This window comes from Amblyomma mixtum, chromosome 4 (assembly GCF_055824585.1).
Source record: "Amblyomma mixtum isolate Tamu chromosome 4, ASM5582458v1, whole genome shotgun sequence".
Lineage (NCBI taxonomy): Eukaryota > Metazoa > Arthropoda > Arachnida > Ixodida > Ixodidae > Amblyomma > Amblyomma mixtum.
Genome location: NC_143015.1, coordinates 73,847,816 through 73,863,167, shown reverse-complemented (window position 1 = coordinate 73,863,167; position 15,352 = coordinate 73,847,816). Strand labels below are relative to the sequence as shown.

Genomic DNA, 15,352 nt, shown 5'->3' with positions numbered 1-15,352 from the left:
TTCTTCAGAACTGCCTCAAAAAATGTGAATTTTTCTGGGCAATAGACGTTATAGCAGTACGAAAGAACACAACGAGCCCAATAAATTCTAATATTCATTCATTCACTTAATTTGTTTATTTTTCTCACCACTTCCTCTAATGCCCCCAATGAAAATATCCTGCCCATAACAAGAGACCATGCAAAACCGAAAATGGATGCGTGCCAACTTGCCAAGGTATTAAATATTGCACAACTTACAATCAAAGTGAATGTGATGCTCCCCACCAACTCAAGTTTTTCCAGAAGTCAAACTAATTAGCCAGACCATGCTGAGGAAACAGCAAAACACCTCAGAGAATTTTACGCACGGTAAAATCAAACACAGAGTTTGTGTTACTAATTCCCTTGTGTTACTTGTGTTTGTTACTGCCACAATTCAATCTGTTGACAGTCATGCGCCAAGTGATGGAAAGCGGATGAGACAGACGGCTGGCCAAGTTCACCGCAGTTCACCATTTAATCATTTCAAACAGAAAAGTTTGTAACCAAGTCCATTAAATGAGAAAGGATGCGTTAATGAAAGACCGTAAAATACAGCACGAAAAAAAAAACTTAAGAAACCCTTTTTTTTTAACTCCTAAATCACATACCCTCACACTAATGGGGATGTCTGAAACATAACAGTGCGTATATTAACAGATAAAGCCCCCCAATTTGCAGTCACATCACTCAGTCTTGCCAGCGTGCAATAACTGATAAGATACGGAATCCTGTGCAACCACTGTGATGAGTGCAGGTGCAGCTGACTATCTGAGAGGCAAGTAACACCGTGTGATGAAAATCAGATGCTTCCAAGAATTGCTCACAACTATGAGCAACACACAAAGTAATAGATGGAAGAGTTGATGGAAGTAGTAGATGGAAAAGTAATAGATGGAAAAGACATCATTCTCGCAGAAAAAAAGAAAAGGAAAAGCAAAGGTTCGAGACATGACTGCACTGCACATTTCTCCACGTTTCTTTCTTTGCCGTTCGCGTGTAATACTTCAACTTGCGATAGTTCTCATGCGACAACCTCCACCAATGATGGGTACGCTATCAGAACTGCTCGCAGTAATAGTACAACTGATGCTTAATGACCAGGCCTGATGGACGATGAAGCGCTCAAAACTACCAGAAGAAAACAAATGACTGATCAGGAACTAAGCTCCTTCAGGAGGGCCCTGCAGCCAAGTTCTGACTTTCACCTGTTCCCACATTATATGCTTTGCCAAATGAGCGTCGACCACGGATCACCTACTCGGAAGAGTTTGGCTCTTTGGAAGGTTTAAAATGTGCCCATAAAATGCCCGCTCAAGCTATCTGTAAGTGCTGCAGCAATGTTGTAGCTGATGGCACAGGCCCTGATGGGAAGCCTTACAGCCTCTTTAAAGTGAAAAACACTGCACAGGCTCCATCCAGTAGAAAACATTAGTCTCTGCCATGCCACGCTGGCTACCCTACACGAGTCTAAGTGCTCCCTACTGAAAACATTGCCCTATATGTGCAGTCATGCAGAGAAGCCGGAAAAGGCAGCGTACATCTACAAAGGCCACTTCTCGAAAACAGTTAAGAGCTTAAATGAGCAGCGGGTCGTCAGAGCAGACATACATGCGGTCCTCCATTTTGAAGAAGAATGTATCCGTCGCGTCGTCTGGATCCTCTTGTGGGATGAGGTGGTAGGCGCATGCCACATCAGACATAGCATGCGCTCGCAGCGCTTCCACCACTACAGGGGGCCGGAAAACGGGGGGGGGGAAAAGAAAAAGAAAACAGGAAACAAAACAGAACTGTGGGGGCAGGGGTGGGATGCAAAAAAAGAAGCACGTGCACACGCACTAGAGGCAGCAAGCCTTTAAAAACAAAGTGTTTTGGCACACTTGGTGGAACAAGAGCATAAACTCAAAGAGGAGAGCAGACCTAGCCGATCAAAACGAGAAGAGGCGGAGATAAGATGTGACAGACGTGCGGGAGGGTGCAGCGCAGTCATGTTTAGGCTCAGGCCTCTTCCCAAAAAGAAAGCAAAAAAAATCTGATTCATTAACAGCCCCTGTCCAAGCTTTAACGACTAGTAGACTGACACTACTTCACATTTGGGGTACAGCTCATAAGGGATCCTGAGCCTTCACACTAATAGTAAGAACAGTGTAGTCAGGCTGGAATGAAACGTGAACACGCATATGCCGTACTTCTCTACTTTGCGGTAAGACATTAATTTGCAACAAGTTCATGAATATGTAATTCGGAAAGCTCTTTAGTCCGGTACATGAATCGGGCTAGTTCTACACTGCCGCTTTATGTACACAGGTATAATATTTATTTTGTTAGCTGGCACTGTTCGTGTTTCATTCCAGCCCGACTGCACACATGCTCTCAGGTTGGAATAAAATGCAACTACTGCTCAGGCATTCATTTCCAAGTAACAGGCTGCACCATAATGCACTGAATGATCTACGCCATGTGTGTTTTAGAAGACCGAGACTTGCAGCTAATCTTTCCTCGTGAAGTTTGGGCAATTAGACTCAAAGAGGGAAGAAATGAGCTACCATGAACCAAGTAAAGCAAGCAGAGAAGGAGACTGCAACACACTGAAATGCTAGTGCAGACACACGTCAGCAATCAAGCACTATTTTACACTATTTTCAAACGTCAGCAGCCTCTGCTCAATATAGCACTGAAATCATATCGGAAAGATGTGTCTTTGATTACTGCCTCCCGTACGGACTCCCAAATAAATCCGCTCTTCATATCATTCAGGCACGACAAAGGCATCCATGGGAGCTCCTTTGCAGCAGTGACAGAGATGCACTCCAGATACCACACCAAAAATTTTCATATTTGCAACGTGTATCCAAAATATTTCCAAGAGGCGTACAGAATACATCCAAAGGATACCCGGCTGTTCACTAGGCACAATCTTACACAAAATATGAATTAAGAAAGATGAAACAGCAAAAACTCAAACACTGCCATCAGCACAAGAACAGCCATGCCACTAAAGAACTGCACTAACAGCGATTTGGCTGAAATTACACCCTTGTTCGTATTTGACACCACTTTGGGGGTGTCCCTGAAACACCCAGGAAAAAGTCGTCGCAAATGATTGAATGCGCGTCTGACTAAAAGCGGCATTCGGCTTTCCTACCACACTCTTAAGCTTTGCTGCAAACACGCCCATTGTAAGTACGTACGGAAAGCATTAATATGCTTCATTTGTGAAAGCTGCAAAACGCGCAGCCTGCTGAACCCAAGCTATAACGAAATTAAGCGCGATGACGGTTCAAAGCCCTCGCTGAACCTTTCTCTTAAACCTTGATACAAGGCAGGAGTTATATTCAAAATCGCATACAGCCGGACCCCGATTGAGGTGTTACCTGAAAACGAGTAGATGCTCTGCTAAACCGCGGTGTTGTCACGGCGGCGAAAACTGCATTCGAGGTGCCAACTCAACATACACCGCGAGTGTCGGCTGTGCACACGCACCTGACAGCAGCTAGTCGCACACGCGTGGATCGAGATCGCGTGCATGGCGACCGCGGAAGAATAAATAAGAAATAAGATCAGAAGCCACTGCTAGAGGCCCACGAAACGCACGGCAGCAGCTGCGGCAGCTGCCTCAAGCGACACGCAGCAAACGGAAACGGTCGGTGGCTGGCTTGCGCGCATACGCGTGGCCGCTGTGTCAGATACGCACATTTTGTCTTCCTCGAAGTAGCAGTTCTCTTCGAGGTCCAACATGTTTGCGACGACGGCGGACGACCCGCGAAGGCGACCGGTATGAGGGCAGACAAAAATGAGACACGCGATGCGGGTTTAACAGTGCCGAATCATTGGAACCACCGCAGAACAGGCACGTACAGCACGGCACACCGATGCGCGCGCTGACATGGGGGAAAAAAAGTGCTCGAGCCTCGAAGCCGCTTTCTTCATTTCTCTAGGTTTTATAACAGTTATATGTTCTACCAAAAATAAAGGCAAATTTTTTCTTGTCATTCTTTCTGAATACGTTTGTTTTCAGCGCTATTGTTTTACTTTAACGTTTATTTTAATTTCACTAGCTAAAATTGTGGATTCTGAAGATTGTGTTCTAACAAAGTGAAACACAGTGCGGAATTCAGACCCTAAAATTAATTGAGTTCTCAAGAAGAATGTTTACTCGGTGACTGGTTGGCTGGTGGCTTGGAGGAAGGAAAGTTTGCCTTTTTCCTTCCTCCATGGCTGGTGGCATGGCGCTTCACGAAGAGCTATTGGTCTATTAGTTGCGCCATCACTTCAACATGGCGGCCAGTTCCAAAGCGGGTACTTCGAGAGCGCAAGTTGACGACGGAGATGTTCACTTGGACGAAAAGGGTAGGAGGCGATCCCAGGAATCTTCCATTATTGAAACACCGACGTTCAAAACGGTAGGTCGGCGAATTCCGTTGGCATTGGGCACTGCGCTGTGTCGGTCGCCAGCGCGCCGCTTGGTGCGAACGCGGTGCGCGGTTTTTTCTTCATTCGTTGTAACCGTTTTAGAGTCAGTGAACGACGCATCTACGGTAACAGATAAAAAGAATCGAGCTTCTGGAGAGTGGCTTGTCAGAACTGAAACTAGTAAAACAAACCAGGATCATATTTATTGTTACAAAGACAGCCATGTTATGCGTTTATGGTTGCGGTTACCGGCATTTCTTCGCACGAAAAGTCAAACTTTTTTGTTGTTTGTTATGTCATGTCATTTCACCGTTGTGTGTGGCCAGACGTTACTCAAGACATCTTGCTAATATTTCGGATAACACAACAAAGAGTAGCATTTGCACCTGGTCTGGCTCATATACGAGGTCTGTTAGAAAAGTATCCGACCTTTGGCCGAAGAAAACAAACTGGGATAACTGGAGCGTTCGAAACCTAATCACCTTCAAAGTAGTCCCCTTGGGACTCCACACACTTCTCCCAGCGGTGCTGCCATTGTGGGAAGTATTCCGAAAAGGCCTCTTTCGGAATGGAGTTTAGCTCAGCTGTCGTTGCAGCCATAATGTCCTCTAACTTGTCTGAAATCGCGCTCCTTTCAATGGCCTCTTGACTTTGGGAAACAGCCAGAAGTCGCAGGGGGCCATATCAAGAGAGTAAGGAGTCTGTTGAACTACAGGAGTCTGGTTTTTTCTCAAAAAGTCTGAATCAAGTGCGATAAATGTGCAGGAGTATTGTCGTGATGGATGCGCCAATTTCCTGTTGACCTCAACTCCGGTCTCTTGCGCCGCACAGCACCACGTAGGCGACGGAGGACGTCCCTATAGTACTCTTTGGTCATTGTTTGACCCTGTAGGGTGCGTACTCGTGGTGTGCCACACAGAGGGAGTCAAAGAAAGCTGTCAGCATCACTTTGACATTGCTGCGCGCTTGGCAGGCCTTCTTTGGTCTCGGTGATATGAAATGCTTCCACTGTGACGACTGGGATTTGGTTTCCGGGTCGTACCCGTACACCCAAGACTCGTCACCAGTGATTATGGTGTTTGTGAAGTCGGGGTCACTGTTTGTGGAATCTAGCATGCCCTGCGAGACTTCAACACGAAGCTGCTTTTGCTCCGCCGTGAGCAGCTTCGGCACGAACTTCGCCGCAACTCTCTCCATGGCCAAATCTTCGGGGATAATGGAATATACAGAAAAATTGCTGATGTCCACCTCTTCCACAATTTCTCGGATAGTCACACGACGGTCCCGCATCACCACAGCGTTCACTTCGACAATGACCTGGCCATTTCGGCACGTTGATGGCCGACTGGAGCGTGGCTCGCTCTCCGCCGATGTGCGGCCATCTTTAAACCAATTGTACCTCTGTTTAATTTGTGTGCTGCTCATAGCATCTTCACCGAAAGCCGCACTGAATATTCCGAACAGTTTCCACTTGGTTGTCATCCCGTTTCTGGCTAAATTTGATGCAGTAGCGCTGCTCCTCTCGCTCCGCCATTTTCCTTGCAATAAAAAACCGACGAGAGCACTGCGCACTGCCTCACTCAAACGCTGCGTCCCAGCGACTGACGCTATCGGCAGGCCGGAAAATATTCGTACATGCGCATGGAGGTTCAAGGTCGGCTGGTGCAAGCGCACTTGTCTCATATCCATCAGGTGTTCGCAAAAAAAAATAAAGTCGGATACTTTTCTAACAGACTTCATATAGCGCACTGGTACCGATGGGCTCTCTTCAGCAGTAACACCAAGGAACAGCTGCCTGTTTTAGGAGTAGCCGAACTGCCAAACATTCTTTTTCGGGCAGTCTGATTAATGCTGTAGTCGGGTGCAACACCTAAGTCTATGGTGAAGCTTCACCCATATTCAGGACTGCCGCACAGAATTCCTCCATGACAAAAAAGTAGTGTGTTGTTGATAATTTTCTTTTTACCTGAACTAGAAACTTATCTCCAGAAAAAAAAAAGTTATATGCTCTAGAATCATGATACCTGGCTTGATTAATGAAGTCTAACATTAAAAAGCTGCTTTCGTTTATTGTTGCGATTGGCCAGTAGAGTAATGCAAGATACCGTGACCCATTGTTATGAACTGCTTTTTTTGTTAAATTGTATTTTACTGTAAACTTTTGACACACAAGACGTGTTACAGCTGCTAATAGTTGTTACCTATGCTTTGACGTGAACCGTTGCGAGCTCCAGCCAGTGCTTATTAAAGCCGTGGGGCTACGTACAGAACCGTAATGCTTTCAACTTTAGCCCTGAACTAGATGCTAAAGGAAGGCTGAGTAGTTCCTCTGAAACCATATTGTTTACTTGCATTTTACTTTCAATACCTAGGGTTGCTTTTGCAACTAAATTCTTAATTATGCAGTGCATACTTCTTGGTTAAAACAGAACTGACTTACTTGCAATGGATAAAGCTCATGCATATTTTAATGCATGTCTTTTTCGCTGCTTTTTTTTTGTTAATACCATGCAGAAGACCATCCAGGAGCTGATGAAGATGAATTTTGAACACGAGAAAACAAGGAGTGAGTGCCTGTAAATGCCAGTTCTTTTCTTGTGTGTTTTCTTTTGTCACTGCGGTGGCTCAGTGGTTACGGTGCTTAGCTGCTGACCTGAATAATGTGGGCTTAGTCACGGCCGCGACGATTGCATTTCGACAGAGGCGAAATGCTAGAGGCCCGTGTACTGTACAATGCCACGGCACGTTAAAATTATCTGGAGCTCTACACACTGCATCCCTCATAGCCTGAGTCACTTTGGGACGTTAATCCCTCAAAATAGACTAAACCTCGTGCTATTTTGTTCTTGCAGTCAGTGCTGACGCACTCAAGATGCTCACGGAGCTCTTCCGCATGATGACAGTGGGTGAGTTGTGCTCATCAACCTTGCATGAAAACGTGCGCCCGACATTCTCGGCGGAGCTCTTCAATAATTGAACCTTCCCTGATTGCAAACACCTCTGTGCGGGACTTTAAATGCTGCTCAATTTGTTCAACGCTTTCTCGCTGCCATGTGTAATTGTATTTGCAGTGAAAAAAAAAGTGTATTCACTCTTCGGGCACCTTGCTTTGATACCACCTCTTATCGAGGCTGCGGTCTTGAGCTTTCCCAGTTTTTTTCCCTCTATTTTGCTTTTCAGTGTTTCTACAGCTACATATACATACATATACAGTGGAGCACATTCCATGTGCCTGGGAGTTAAACACGTGATACAATGATGTGACTTTTGTAGCAGTAGTTGCAAGGTAGATGTAGAGTGGTAGAGTAGCTTGCATGGAAGCCCATATGTCTAAAACATAGCGGCTTATGCTGCGAAGCCTGCACCCTCTTCGAAATGAGTGGACAACTGAACAGTGACGTCTTTCCGAAGGCAGCAGCGCAAAAACCTACTACTGGAGCTGTGACCGGTATAGCAAAAAACCAGTGCACGCACGTAGCCATCGAGAACATAGAACAACAAAAGGCAGCCAAGCACTTAAAATTGACACTGATAAGAGGCAAGCAGCCGCACGCAACGAAGTCACCAGTCCTTCAGGATATATGCTTCAAAAAACAGTTCTTTACATTATTCCTCTGGCAACGATTAACAAGGTCCTCAAGCTGTTTGGGTTCTTAAGGAATCCACCTGCTCAAAATTTATCACAGAGGGAAACAGCTTTGTTTGTATCATTTAAAAAATTGAGTGACTGCAAACGTCTAATGTATGGATGCTGTAGACCAGATCAAAGTAACATATGTAATCTGGCAGAAAGTCCAAATGGCTTTACCCCTGCAATACTAGCTAAGCTTGGATCAGCCAAATGTCAGTCATGAGCATGTTGCCTTGTTTTTTGTGCTTTTATCAGTATTCTCTGTTTTTCCTTTGTTCGTGCTTCCAAATTTCTGAAAATTACATACCCAAATATTATTTCCTCACACATCCAATGCATACATGTTGCGTTATTGTGAGCCTCTGTGCATTTGAAATTTGTTCAATTTTTGTGCAAATTATGGCCATAATTTTGCATCTATTGCCTTTCATGTTGCTGTATGATGCAGCATACCTGTACTTCCAAGTCGTGCATTCATAGAAGACAGGACATGCTAAGTAAATAAATAAAAATTAGTTCCGTCTGCGCCTTTATTTTTTAACTCCTTCAAAGTGTTCCCAAAACAAGTGCTCCAATAGTGCAATGAAATTTGTTGCATGCTGGTTGCTACACTTCATCTCATAAGTTCCTTGCAGAACTGTGGATGGTAGAGACAGTCTCGACCAACCTGGGGAGCGCATTAAATGTGTTCCTCCACACCTCGTCATCCGCGTGTCTGCTCCTGCATGGCCTACATAGATCGGATTAGAAAAGAGTGTAAATCAGCACTGTCTACGTATCGTAAGCATGTGTATGCTTACATACGCTTAATCAAGTATTTTGTGGGATGTTACACCATTTGTCACATTCGCACATTTAGTTAAGCTTATGCAAACAGAGACACAAAAATAAACTCAGCCTAGTGGCCCCATCTGGTAGTAAGAACAGGAACTATCTTTGTCAATAATCACAGGCTTCGAGGCAGCAGAATCATTGCTATAAATAAAAAAAAAATTATTGTATATACATTTTGTTTTAGGTGAGATGAGACGAAGCGCCCAGTGTCCCAATTATGGCCAGTGTAAGTACTGAAAATGGCAGTAACGATGACGAATCCAGTCTGAAACGAGTGATCCTGCTTCGAATGGCATCGCCATTTTGGAAAGATATTTTAGCAGAGCCACAGACGCTAAACTCTCAAAAAGCATACGTAACGCGAGCATACGGTAAGGCTCGATTTGAAATAGCATGTGGCACATGTGTTCTACAATGAATGCTACTTTCTTTAGCGTACGCTATCAGATATGCCCATTTTATACTGGCTGTACATTCCACAGCGTCATCGCAGCTTTGGTAATGCTGCAAGGAACAACTAAGATGGAGTATAGCACTGACCACCTCTTTCTTTTTATTTTTTGTGCACAGGGGGAGATGTGGTTGGCTTCTAATTTGCCTGCCTTTACGTTTTCTTTTATTTTTGCAGAGACCATAGTAAGGGCCACTGAGCAGGCAAAGGTGCGGACTGTTTATGCATTTGTTAAATATTCGTGAACATCTTTCTGTGATGGTACTTGTTTAACATTTTTTACACTCCATTATCTGTCTGGTTTTGCAGTGGTTTACGAGAGCCTTCAGCACTTAGCTGTATATGAAAACCATCACAAAGCAGTAGTTCTCGTGGCTTACTCTAGGTTCTAAATTTTCTTATATCGTGTGCAATGACCGCACCTGTGTATGGGCCGCATCTCCTGTTTTTTTTACTAGGTATCCGAGAAAAAAAATATAATTATGCTTTTTTTTGTAATTCAGGTATGGGCCATGCCTTCAAAATATACACGTGAATTTAAAAAAGAAAGTGCTGCCCATTACAAGTTTATACAGTATTTTTCCCTGCCAAGGCTTCTGAAGTTATGCTTTGAAAAGAACACTTGCAAGGCCTTCTACATGTCGCCAGCTGAACCTGCTGTAGAATGCATTTCTGACAGTCACTTTGGAGGTTCCATATTCACAAACATTGATGGCGAGCAGTGCATGTTTTGCTGACGGTCTTTCCTTCCCTATGCTTCTGCAAAGGCACGAGAAGGGCAGTCACTTAACCAAAAGGCGTCATGAGCTGCAGATGCGTACCTTGTGTCAGTTCAATCAGGCTTCAGGGGTGATTGGACTGGTGATTGGTGGTGCGAAATGGCTACCACCTTTCAACAGTCATTGGTAAAGCCCGATGGCGTATTCTTAAAAAAATCATGTTCTTGGTAGTCTATTCGTACTACATATAAGTATTCAGAGAAGATGCGCTGTTGAGAATGAAAGGTTGGTTTGTATTGAAGTCAAATGGCAAACAGTGCAAACTAGTGTGACGTGAAGGACGAGATTAAAGGTGCAGTGAAGAGGAATCTGAACTCGTCTTTTTGCCACGGGAACTCCATCTGCACATTCCGAGCATTCCTAGAAACATCGATTAATTGCCCTTTGTGGCCGATTTCTCTAATTAAATCAAATTAGCGTCCGGCTCCCGCCTTTTTCCTTGAATTCTCCCCTGTACGGTGAGCGGAGTTTACCAACGCGTGGAGTGCCTTTCTCCCAGTCCCATGGCGGCTTGCCGCTCTGCGGAGTAATGTGTAGTAATCCGTAGTAGCAAATAGTCCGCGCCTGTTTTTATTTTTTGCGGGCTCATTTTGCGGCTATGTTATCTGCGAATGAAACTATTTATTCGCGGAAACCTAAAAAACAAAATAAAGCGAAAGCGAAGCCTCCACAAAGCTGGCTGAAAGGCACTCCACACGTTGGTCGACTCTGCCCACCGTACGGGGAGAATTAAAAAAAAAAAAGGCGGGAGCCGGACGTTAATCAGATTTGATTAGGGAAATCGGCCACACAGGGCAATAAGTCGCAGTTCCTAAGAATGCTCGTAACGTGCAGATGGAGTTCCCGCGACAAAAAGACAAGTTCAGATTCCTCTTCACTGCACCTTTAAGCACATGTGTTGTCTCCTTGCATCGCATTTTTTTTCTTTAAATCTGTTTCCCATTCGACACGTGCTATAAAGAGTTGAGGGTAAGAAACCGGCATGAAATGTGAGGCATGTAAATTGTGGTAAGAATGATGTTTCGATGGAAGCTCCGATGAGTAATAATTCGTCAGCATATTGTACATCAAAACTATCAAGCCGCCATACTTGATACTTGCAAGGGGCTGTTCTTCTCGTTTGTCCTTCGTGCGTCTCAGGGATTAGGACATTTTTTTGTCAAGCCTGGAAATCGTAGATGGTTTCAGTGGAGACAGAAGTGTGGGGGATGGGGCACCTTTCAATGGTGCCAGCTTCTTCCTTACAGGGTAATGAATGCTCACACTGGTTTCGCTACTTTTCCTTTCCTTTTTGTTTTCCAAACGTTTTTCAGATCCAGTCTGACACTGAGGTTACCAACGAGCACCTGGAGAAAGTGTTGCCACAGTTGGTGAGCATACATCTGTCTTGCTGCACACACTCCAACACTGCAATGGCGCATTCAGCACGAATCTCGTGTCCTGGTTAAAAGATCAGAACCTTTCCTCTTTTTTTTTTTTTTGCAAATCTATAATGCCCCTTTATTACCACCCCCTAATAAAATAATCAATCTCAAGACATTGTTTTCCTTCAGACATTGTTTTCCTCGAATGTCACCCTCCCGCATTTTGTTCATAGATTTAAACGTTCTACCTATCTCGGCCCTTTATTTTTACAACACTGGTATCCTATTCTTTAAGATTCTTCATCATCATCATCTCCCGCTAAGCATATTTTCTCCCGGCACGATCATGAGCAACATCGTCACACGTTTTGCGCTGCGTAGTAACTTTTTACTACCTAAGGTCAGAACTAACTACGGGAAACAATGCCTTCATTTTTCATCCGTATCATTTTGGAACTCTTTGAACATAGACATCAAACAAACTAATACGCTTTCTTTATTCAAGGTCAAACTAAAGCTTTTCCTTCTTAATTTGTGATTTTTTTTTTGTTATTGATCCTATGTATCACGGCATCTGTGAGTGTTTTATTGTACATTATCCTGCATTACATTGTTTGTATTTTCCCGGTCGCGGCAGCTGAATTTCTTTGGAGGAGAAATTCGAGGCCCGTGTACTGTGCGATGTCAGTGCACGTTAAAGAACCCCAGGTGGTCGAAATTTCCGGAGCCCTCCACTACGGCGTCTCTCATAGCCTTAGTCGCTTTGGGACGTTAAACCCCATAAACCAAACCAAACCAAACCATTGTTTGTATTTAAATATTTCAGTAACTAATATTACACTATGTACAGTCTGCGACAAAAGTCTCCGGACCACGTGTTCCTCAAACGAAGCTTATAGCTCTACAATCAGACCGTGGTTGGAGACCGCACTTGTGGAGATGAAAGAACAAAAATTTAACTTTCGCCTCCACAAGTGTGGTCCCCGGCCGCCGAATAATAGCAGAGCTATCGGCTTCGTTAGAGAAACACGTGGTCCGGAGACTTTTGTCCCTGACTGTACCTATATTTATTCTGTGCGTCGCTAATTAATGTGTTGTGTATTTTGTATTATGTTGCATATTGAAATATATTTTCATGGGAGGTCCCGCCCGCGGTCTTGTACCATGGGACCACTCGCTGTATACAATTGCAACTTTGATTGAATTCCTCAATAAACTTTTCAACTTCAACCAGTTTTCCCTCTTCGGGTGAGTGTCTGAAATAGTGCAAAGGTTCCTGCACTGGTGGTCCACATCACTTGGCCGGATGTTCAGTTAGAAGGGGCTTTTTCCACAAAATTAGAATTTGACAGAGGTCTGGAAAAGGTACAGGGTCAGTCACACTTAGAGGGAACACGGCTCCACGTGACTGTGCACATGCGGGGCACCACTGTGACCAAGCCACGTGTAATCCCATGCAAAGCGGCAGATACACAACTCACCACGTCGAGATCCCTTTTCTCGTGCGCCACTCTGCATTGATTCATGAATGGGTTAGATGCAATGGCACTCCACAGGAACGTGGCCATGCGGAGCCGTGTTCCCTCTAAGTGTGATTGATAGTGTACGTTCTTTTCAACGCCTGGCTAGTAACTTTTTGGGCACGAAAACAGCCAGGAGCCCTTGATTGTTCTCTTGTGCTTTGTGAATGATTCAAGCTGCTAAGTTAAGTATGCCACCATTGTAGTCTGATGACATTTTCATGCTCTTGTTCCTTTTTTCTGTATAGCTGTTCGATTTTCCATGAGTTCCCACCAGGCAAAGGTGCACGTCTTTGTGGCGGAGGTGGCTGGCAACCTCAGTCAGTGGTCAGGTTCCACGGACTACACCACTTCAAGCACACGTTTAAATTCCAGCTAAAACTGTGCTGTGTGTAACATGTATATACTGTTTGTAAAACATTTTGTTGAATAAAGGAGTTACAAAAGAGTACTTCTGTATTCCTTTGTGCTTCTACAGTATTACAGTGTACTGTGCTATCGTCAAGGGATGAAATGTGAGTAGCAAAATGAAGCGATCTTAGATGGGGGGAAGCTCAATACCACTGCAGGTTAATTTCATTTTGAAGGTGCACAAACTGTCCTTTAGAAGTGTTAATGAAGCTTGTATTTTCTCTTGAGGAGCTAATATGTTGACATTTTTTTCCTGGCATTTCAGTTTTGTTCGCGTTCCATTCGTTGAGGATAGCACATCGCAGCATCTCTGCCTCTACTTGCTCACATAAGATCACTGGGAAGATGCGCAGGTAGAGAATTTATGTTTCAGCAGTAGCTGGCAGTCCCAAAGTTGTCTTGAAAAGCTGCAGGCATGCACAGAGAGGTTTGAAAGTACTTCAGGCGTTGTTCATTTGATGATGCATGAGTGCAGACAATCTATATTCTCTGCAATTCAGCAGCACGAGCATATAACTTGCATAAGGCAATGGGTTCTAAGAAAATGCCCTTAAATGTAAGGGAATATACTTGAGTAAAACACGTTTTTGGGCAAGTTGGTAACATTCTTGATTCATATTGCAGCGAAGAAGCACGAACACAAGTAGAAGGAACACGCAAAAAACACGGACGAACAGCAGCGTTCGTCCGTGTTTTTTGCGTGTTCCTTCTACTTGTGTTCGTGCTTCTTCGCTGCAATATGAATCAAGAATGTTACCAACTTGCCCAAAAACGTGTTTTACTCAAGTATATTTCTTCTGCAGTGGGCCCTTCTTTCTGTGTAAACAAAAGCAGCGTTCGTCCGTGTTTTTTGCGTGTTCCTTCTACTTGTGTTCGTGCTTCTTCGCTGCAATATGAATCAAAAATGTAAGGGAAGTTAGTCTCATTGGAAGGGGGTGAAAGACATCCTGAAAGGCATGAAATCGATTGAATCATTTTATGATAACTCAAGAGGCAGTGCCCGGCTCTTTGATTCACCAGGGTGTCAACTTCCTTGACAACTGTTTGGTTGTGAAAACAAAAACTCAATTTCGGCTTGGCATATGCCTTCTTCACGCGACACTACTGCTGTATGGTGAAGCCACCCTACCAGGTTATACGGCCATCATGTTGCAGCGGTCAGAAACTGTCCACACCGGTTCGTAAACATAAGCCCCGAAGTTCAATTTCATAACACAGATGAGCATAGCTGCAAAAACAAAAATTTGGAACCTGTACTTTCACTTTCACTACTTTCACACACTGCATGCTGCCAATGATTTCCTTTGCACAAAAATGAGTGGCAAAATTCTGCGAGGATTCGTAATATTCATTTCTGGAGAAGGGAAAGTCGGGTATGGAGCTGAAATTTGTGTGGGAAATTCCTCTGAAGCACTTTTGTGACACAATCTAAGTGGCTTTCAATTTGGGGATGTTGAGCAGCAGTGTTCAATTATATTTCAGGGGAAAACTTTTTTCCACTGATCACTAGTTACCATTGTCTTGTACTTCTCTTGTACAGGCTGTCCTAGAAAATTTCTTAACCTTATCATTCCACGCATCCTTAGGTAACATTGACTGCATTTTTCCCATGCCTTGCTTCTAAATTAGTCACTCTATTAAAGTACTGGTTAACTAGGATATCATCTGCGAGGTATTTTGATTGTCTAGGAGAGCTTGTGATAAGCACATGGCATTAAAAATTGACAAGTATATAAATAGAAGGGAACACACGACTAGCACTGACACACAGCTTTATAACTTTATTGTAGAAGAGAGGTGTCTATACACAGGAATCGTATGGCATATAACGCAGAACTAAAAAGGGTGACTAAAACAGAGCACAAATCTGGCTAGTGGACTGTGCCTATAGGCTCATCTCATAGAGTGAAAGAGAAACACAGACATGAA

General features: G+C 44.0%; 2 protein-coding genes across 5 annotated transcripts in view; one reads left to right on the top strand and one right to left on the bottom strand.

Moving 5' to 3' along the window:
• PICK1 (protein interacting with PRKCA 1) overlaps positions 1-3,914 on the bottom strand; it is a 42,140-nt gene extending 38,226 nt beyond the window's left edge. For 2 of the 4 annotated variants that reach the window (XM_089586829.1, XM_089586830.1), the window contains exons 1-2: positions 3,715-3,914; positions 1,632-1,749 (exon numbers count right to left, since the gene is read on the bottom strand). In XM_089586829.1, coding sequence (XP_089442955.1) covers positions 1,632-1,723 — 92 coding nt within the window. In that variant the 5' untranslated portion in view covers positions 1,724-1,749; positions 3,715-3,914. The remainder of the gene's footprint in view (positions 1-1,631; positions 1,750-3,714) is intronic. The other 2 variants (XM_089586831.1, XM_089586832.1) reach the window with 1 other exon arrangement.
• A 297-nt stretch (positions 3,915-4,211) lies between these two features.
• Positions 4,212-13,463, top strand: LOC149347019 (centromere protein X-like). The gene is made up of 6 exons (XM_089585481.1): positions 4,212-4,423; positions 6,948-6,999; positions 7,286-7,339; positions 9,527-9,558; positions 11,442-11,498; positions 13,261-13,463. Exons 1-6 carry the CDS (start codon positions 4,298-4,300, stop codon positions 13,276-13,278), a joined length of 339 nt encoding a protein of 112 aa, XP_089441607.1. The 5' UTR covers positions 4,212-4,297; the 3' UTR covers positions 13,279-13,463.
• Positions 13,464-15,352: the final 1,889 nt, after the last annotated feature.

Excerpts from the sequence above, each read along its gene's own strand:
- LOC149347019 (XM_089585481.1), top strand. The coding sequence starts at position 4,298 with ATGGCGGCCAGTTCCAAAGCGGGTACTTCGAGAGCGCAAGTTGACGAC. Across the intron at positions 4,424-6,947 it reads AAACACCGACGTTCAAAACG|AAGACCATCCAGGAGCTGAT; the intron begins GTAGGTCGGCGA and ends AATACCATGCAG. Across the intron at positions 7,340-9,526 it reads CTTCCGCATGATGACAGTGG|AGACCATAGTAAGGGCCACT; the intron begins GTGAGTTGTGCT and ends TTATTTTTGCAG.